Raw genomic sequence first — 6,658 nt, 5'->3', positions numbered from 1 at the left:
CTAGAATCTAAACTTCATTTTGGTGCAACAAGTCGGCGGGTCTTATGGCTCTACCAAGTAAATGTCCCATTTATTCTCAATGGAGCAACTGCTGATTTTAGTTAGTCATCCAAGTCAAATCTAAGAATTTTCTAGCTTTAGAAAAGATTGGGTGGGTTCACAAAAACTTCCTGAACTGTCCAGGGGCCCAGGAATAATGTGAATTGTTAAAATGGGCGTAATTTCTCTTTAATTTCCCCAACTTCATTTGAAGGTTTCAGTTAGTGTTCAGTATGATTTTTATGGAGAGTCATGTTGCCTATAACATGCCAACAGTATGCTGCCCTACAAAGCCAAACAACACTAACTGCATGAGTAGAGTAGTGAAGCTGCGAAAAAGCACTTTGTCATTCGAGTGTTGGAACACAAGTGGACTGAACAATGTTTAGTACCATTCATTCGTATAATTATTGCTGATATGAAACCTCGATCCTGTCTTAACCTCTGAAGGTTTGTGAGGGATGTGGGTTGACGAACTGACGAACCAGTTTCAAAAGCCACTGGAATCCATTACAAATGCCTGGTGGTCAAGATAAAAGTAAGACTTCCTTAAAAGCTAGATCAAAGCAACATACAAGCTTCCAATAGTTCTTGAAAAGGTGACATGTTGGGAGTCAGATTTTCAAATGTTACAGTAGTGTATGTGACATGACAACGGAGGGATCTAAAACCACAGAACAATATTTGTCCAGACCTTTTCAAACCATTTAGTGCAATTTCCAAACATTTCAAGGTCTGGAAATGATCGATTTCTTTCTGTGTGCATTTCAAGAGCTGTTAGTAACAGTTTCTGTAGTGTCAGTTTGGAGTCAGCATCCATCAGGCAGCCATTGTGAATGTGTGTGCTTGTTTACACCTGGAGGAATGATAAATTGTGCAGCAGATAAAAAAAAGTCAACAGTCTGCAGCTGCTTATAAATCACTTTCACTACTTTACCAGCCAACTGCGGTGTTAGATTATAATAGGAAATAAGTATGATATACACTCTCTTACCAGCTACAGACGCAAATCACCAATGTGGCTGGTTTTAATTTCTCACCCTGGTGATAAAGTATATTGGTCCTAATGCCTTTAATAAAAGAATATGAGCTACCAAGTATGTGCCATCATTTAAGAACATATTAAGTGGTCAAATAAAGGGTACAGTCTATCTAAAAGTAGATTCAAAGGCAGCCATCAAAATAGAATACATTTTCAACTTCTAGAGCTGTGAGGAAGCATTCTCAAGTCAAACATTAATTTAAAGTGTTTGTTGTATATATAATTTATAACACAGCCAAGACTGACAATTACTTCAATTATTCCTGATTGTCGTTCAGTCCATTTGTTTCATTCAGTTCAGCCAGAATGACTTTGATTATAAGTTAAGTTATCCTTTATTTATCCCCGTGGGGAAATTCATCCTCTGCATTTGACACATCCTCTACTAGGAATGTTCTTAGAACTAGGAGCAGTCGGCAGCCGCAGTGCCCGGAGATATATAAGCTTTACGCACAGCGGGAACAGGCTACACACACATCACACTCTAAAACTCAACATGTGGGTCAACAACTGATGGAGCTGAAGATTGTCATGGGAGACAAACCTACAAAATGCCCACCGGGCAGGCGTTTCTTCTGAGTAACGTCCACTGCTTTGGAAGTGTAAAAATGCCAGGAGATGCTACTTTCAAAACAGACATGTGCTGCTGCAGCTGCTCCTGCTCTGGGACAGCAGGAGTGTTTCAAACCAAATCTACTAAATTGACTAAACTTTCCTCTGCACCCATCTCCATCGCTACTAAAACTCAAGGAGCAAACCCCGCATGTTCCTCTAAAAAGCTGCTGAAAGCGTAGTGTGCTACAGCCTGCTGCTGCTACAAATACACCTTGAGACGTTTATTTTGTGTATACAGTGGCTGAACCCAGGTTTGAATGATCAAATAACTGTCTTGCTTTTTTGTTTGAGTTATCATAGAACATCATCGCTAATGGCTTACCAGAAGCAATAATACCCATGGCGTGTATTATTATTTAACCAAACACAGCCAGCATCATCAGAATAACCACATCTCAGAATGGCCCTCAGGATGTCTACCATCTGAAACAAATAGTGTAGAGACATATCTAAGAACAGGATAAAAGGTAACGTGGAGACTGCTTCCATGTTCCATGAAGCACAGCCAGCAGTGCTTTATGGGAAATTCTCATCATCAGATTGCTTGGAATGAAACCGAGTGGTCGTCTAATGAGTTTACAGTCTTTGTTGCTCTCATGCAGCTGAATGGAGAGCAGAAAGTGTGCTTCCGTCTACATTAAGCCTCCCACTCAAAACCTCCAGCTCCTCCCTTTGCTACGCTGCACCGTTTCCCTTTCCTTGGAAACATAAAATGAACCCACTGCTGTGAAGACCTGCAGTCAGTCATGATCGTCAGTGATCGTTTAAGTCTGCTTGGAGCACCAGATGAGTGGGGTTTATTTATGGTTCAGTCACTTTGGACAGCAAATTTATGAGATCAGGGTTTTGTTTAGGACACGTTTACTTTTATGGTCAAAATGAAGGAATCATGTTTTACACAGGATTTTGTCAAGCCAATAAATACATTTAAAAGCAACAGTACTGATGGGTTTTAAATACATTTCTTGGCTCAAACCCCCATGACAGGGTTTTTTCCTCACGATGAACAATATTGATCCTCGGATGGAGAGACGTGAGGCATATTGATGGTTTCTAAATACGTAATACAAGGATTTTCAAGACCCATGGGAATCCTGTTTAACATGGAAATATTTTCCAGTGACCATCTCAACCAATCCTGGTCTTCAGGACTCAGAGCCATGCTGGTTTTTGTTCTAGTCATCTAATCGGGGGCTGATTGGTACCCAGGGATGTATGGTTGAATGCAATCACCTCCCTGGCAGGACAGAAAAAACAGCAGTAATCTGTTCCCCGAGGATCAGGACTGAGAAACACCTCATGCATCTGATTCTCCAACCAGGCTCGAAAACATGACACTCGTCTGCCAAAGCTTCTTGACTCAAGTCGGGTCTGAGCTGAGAGTGAGCTGGAAGACCTAGAAGGAATGGAATCCAGCTTTAACCTGGAGAGAAATGTGGTTGTAGGCTGTGTATGTAAGTGTGCGTTTCTGTGCCTTATTGCCTTGAGTGGAATGAATTATGAAAGTGTGACAGCCTTGTCTTTCATTTCATCTTGTGTGTAAATGCGTCTGTTCCTGTCATTGCTACTAGGTACAGTACGGCATGGATCTGGAGATTTCCACTGATAACGGAGCCTCTGTATCCAGTTTGACAAACATCAGGCTTTAAATATCCAGACCAGGAACAAACTGTACTGTAAAAAAACACTTTAGTATTCTAAAAGTATGTACAGTATTCTTTAGTGAGGTTCCTGTTGGATGGTGTTTGATACGTAAAACAATCCATATTTCAAAGTCAATTTAGAATGATTTTATAGTGACTGACACCTTATCTGACTCTTTTTTGTTCTGGTTCTCTAAGCAGGCTAAAACAAGGATTGAAGTGTTTTTGCTTCTACCAAAGAGATTATGTTATAGTCTGTCAGCTGTTATATTGTCTGTCAGCAAGATATCTCAAAGATTTAATAGCAGATTTCCATGAAGTGTGGTGAACAGATTGGCCTTGGGGCAAGAAACCACCAATTAGATGTTGGCATTGATCTGGGATTTCTGCCAATAGATGATTATCATTTAGCGACATTTGTTATTAGCTATAACTCTGAAACTGTGTAGATGGAAACTTGATTCCAAGTCTCAAAGGATATGTTTGCATGGAAATTAATTTATGCACTTAGGGCAAGTGGGTCTAACAGCAAGTTGGAGGATTGTTTAGAGTTGGTGGAGGTTCACGCTCTCGTGTCTGTCTTCTAGTTTGCAACTACAGTTTGGCCCAGGTCTGATAACACCAGAGGAACATGACTGAGATGCCAACAGCCAAGACAGATTTTCACTTCATCCTTTGGAGGCGCGTGTGTGTGTGTGTACACACACAGTACTAGCAGCTGTTCAGAGTGTATTTACCTGGTAGTGTTTTCAAACACTGCGAATATCTGTTTAAGGCACCTTCTCTACATTCACAGAATCTGTCACATTCCAACTAACACACACAAGGTCCAAAGGCAATGCTACTGAGATGAGGTAAAACAAATCTGGAGAAAGCCAGTTCTCAGGCTGGAATTAACAGTTTGTGTGTAACAGTCTGCAGTGCGGAAATGAGGGGAAATGGCTAAATTCACCCTTTATCCTTTATAAAGAAGTTCTACCTCAGAAGACAAAAGACCCAACATTTGCTCTTTTCAAGCGCTCAAACTCTTTTTTTTCTTTATGAGGAGAACTCAGGAGCGCTCTACAAGGCAATGTGTTAATTGGACAATCAAACGTTTTATCAATTGATTGGGAACCAACAACAAAACAAACCCCTCCCCCACAACAGCAGCGGGCAAAACTGTGAGTGTCGTGTTTTGAGAGGAGAGTGAACGAATTACAGAGAAGTTCACGCGCCCCACAGCGTGAAAACACTACACTGAATCCCCAAAACATATGTGCTAAATGTTTCTTTTTCGACATCAGAACTGCTACTTGTGACTAAGCTACCGCTAAGTGTGACTTTCAGTGAAAACGGTGAATTAAGGTGGAAAACAGGCAGAGGGGGCAAGACTACCCTTCTAAAAATACTATGGTAAAACCCAGTCTTTAAAAGAAAAGAAAAACAGCAAAGAAAAGAGCTAAAACATGGATGTAATTTTTTTTTCAGGTTTTGGACTCACAACTCCTATTCATTTCTAATGGGAGATTATTGCAGTCTTTCCTTTTCCTTCTGCTTTTTGACTTCCTGGTTATAGACCCCTGCAAATCTCTCCAGTCTGCCTCACCGATGCCTTGATATTGCTCTACGACATCGACACACAGGTTCAAAGGTCTCGTCTGGTCTGTTTTGACAAAAACAAAGGTCCAGATATCTCGTATATTTTCTGTGTTTGGAATCGACTGGGAGTGCAGCTTCTATCTCTCATCAACAGCTTCAAACAGTGCTTCAAAAAAATAGAAATTCATCACATCACTGTAGTGTACAATAAACCAAGAAAAAATATAATAATAAAATCACAAAATAGAGATAATAAAACATGAAAACTGATATATCTCTCTATGTTCATCGTACTTACACCGGAAAATAAAGAGGAAATAAAAGATAATCTATTAAAAAACAAAACAAACACAACTCCAGTGTTTACCTTTTGACTTAGTGTATGTTTTGCTTGTTTACAACGGGAAGCTAGTGTTTGCATGGCTACAAAAATGTCCATCTAACTTGTTAACTTCAGTAGTTTCAGTTCTGGTTGTGTGTGATGAGTCTGGGATCTGGTGCTCCAGTCTTTGTAGTGAGTGAAATTCAGCTTTCCAGACCGGTCCCACGGTGAGACGAGTGTTGCTCTGCCTCTCTAAATGAGCCAATGACATCTCGGGCTCCTTGGAGGCATCCGATTGGTGCACAGAACCCCTCTTCACGTTTTAAATCCAGGTAAGGTCCAGATGAAAAATAAGATGGTGACAGTTTATCTTTCTGGGACAGGTCATTCATTAAAAAAATAAGATAAGATGGTTGAGCAGAAATCAGCTAAAATCAGTCGGACAGGCAGGCAGTGGCTTCTCTGTCGCCCCCAAAATTCCCACCAATAGCTCCAAGTGAGAGCTCACGCACAAATATATGAGCTTTGGGGTCGAGGGGTCCGTAAAACACTGTCATAAACAGTGTTGGCAACACAAACACACTCACTCACACACACGTACACACACCACCCATACAGGGAATACACTCCCCATAGTTCAGTGATTCACATGAGAAAAAGCATACTCCTGCACGGCCGACTGATCGCGCTCAGCTTCACAGCACTTTGCTCGGTGTTACGGTCAGAACCGTCGTGTGCAGGAGTATTCTGTTCCCCCTTTCGGAACCTTGCGCGTGCAGCTCCCTCTAGTGTCCGGAGGCGTTTGCCATCTCGTTTCATCTCATCCTGTTCTGCCTCATCAGGGGGACAATGCAGGAAGGCGGACCGGCCTTGGTCAGGAAGGGGTGTTTGAGAAGCTCGCTGGCCGCGGCTCGCTGGGCGGGGTCCCGCACCAGCATCCTGTCTAGGAAGCCCTTCAGGAGGGGAGACACCTGGGAGACGAGAGGTAGGGGGAAGACATGTTTATAGGTTTTACTGATGTTGGGTTGTAGTTTCTAAAACGGACAGAAGTGGGGACTGGAGTCAGAGTTGAGTCCCAGTTTTAATTGCTTGAGACTTGTCTTGATGCAAGAAGACTTGAGATTTGAGTTGGGAACTGGTGACTTCAGTCTTGACCTTGAATTGTACTTTGATGACTTGAAAAGGTTTCTAAAGTCTTGACTTGAGATCTTGTGTTTGTAAGTGTTGAGATTTGTTCCAGCAGACGACTGAATTTAGATTCTGTTTTCTGAATTTGTATGGAATGGTTGAATTTATTGAAGTTGAAACTGATTATAGAAATCAAACTCATGATGCTCTTACCAAGTTTGTATCCTATTAAAACCATTGCATTGCAAAGTCCTGGATATTTAGTTTTCTTATATGACATTGATACTG

General features: G+C 41.4%; 1 protein-coding gene across 3 annotated transcripts in view; it reads right to left on the bottom strand.

Moving 5' to 3' along the window:
- Window positions 1-4,276: 4,276 nt before the first annotated feature.
- Window positions 4,277-6,658, bottom strand: part of pak4 (p21 protein (Cdc42/Rac)-activated kinase 4) — a 54,717-nt gene continuing 52,335 nt past the window's right edge. For all 3 annotated transcript variants that reach the window (XM_083637063.1, XM_083637062.1, XM_083637064.1), the window contains exon 11: window positions 4,277-6,213. In XM_083637063.1, coding sequence (XP_083493189.1) covers window positions 6,058-6,213 — 156 coding nt within the window. In that variant the 3' untranslated portion in view covers window positions 4,277-6,057. The remainder of the gene's footprint in view (window positions 6,214-6,658) is intronic.

Source organism: Poromitra crassiceps (assembly GCF_964638095.1).
Source record: "Poromitra crassiceps genome assembly, chromosome: 5".
Taxonomy (NCBI): Eukaryota; Metazoa; Chordata; class Actinopteri; order Beryciformes; family Melamphaidae; genus Poromitra; species Poromitra crassiceps.
The sequence above is the reverse complement of the archived record's forward strand: the minus strand, read 5'-3'. Positions and strand labels throughout refer to the sequence as shown.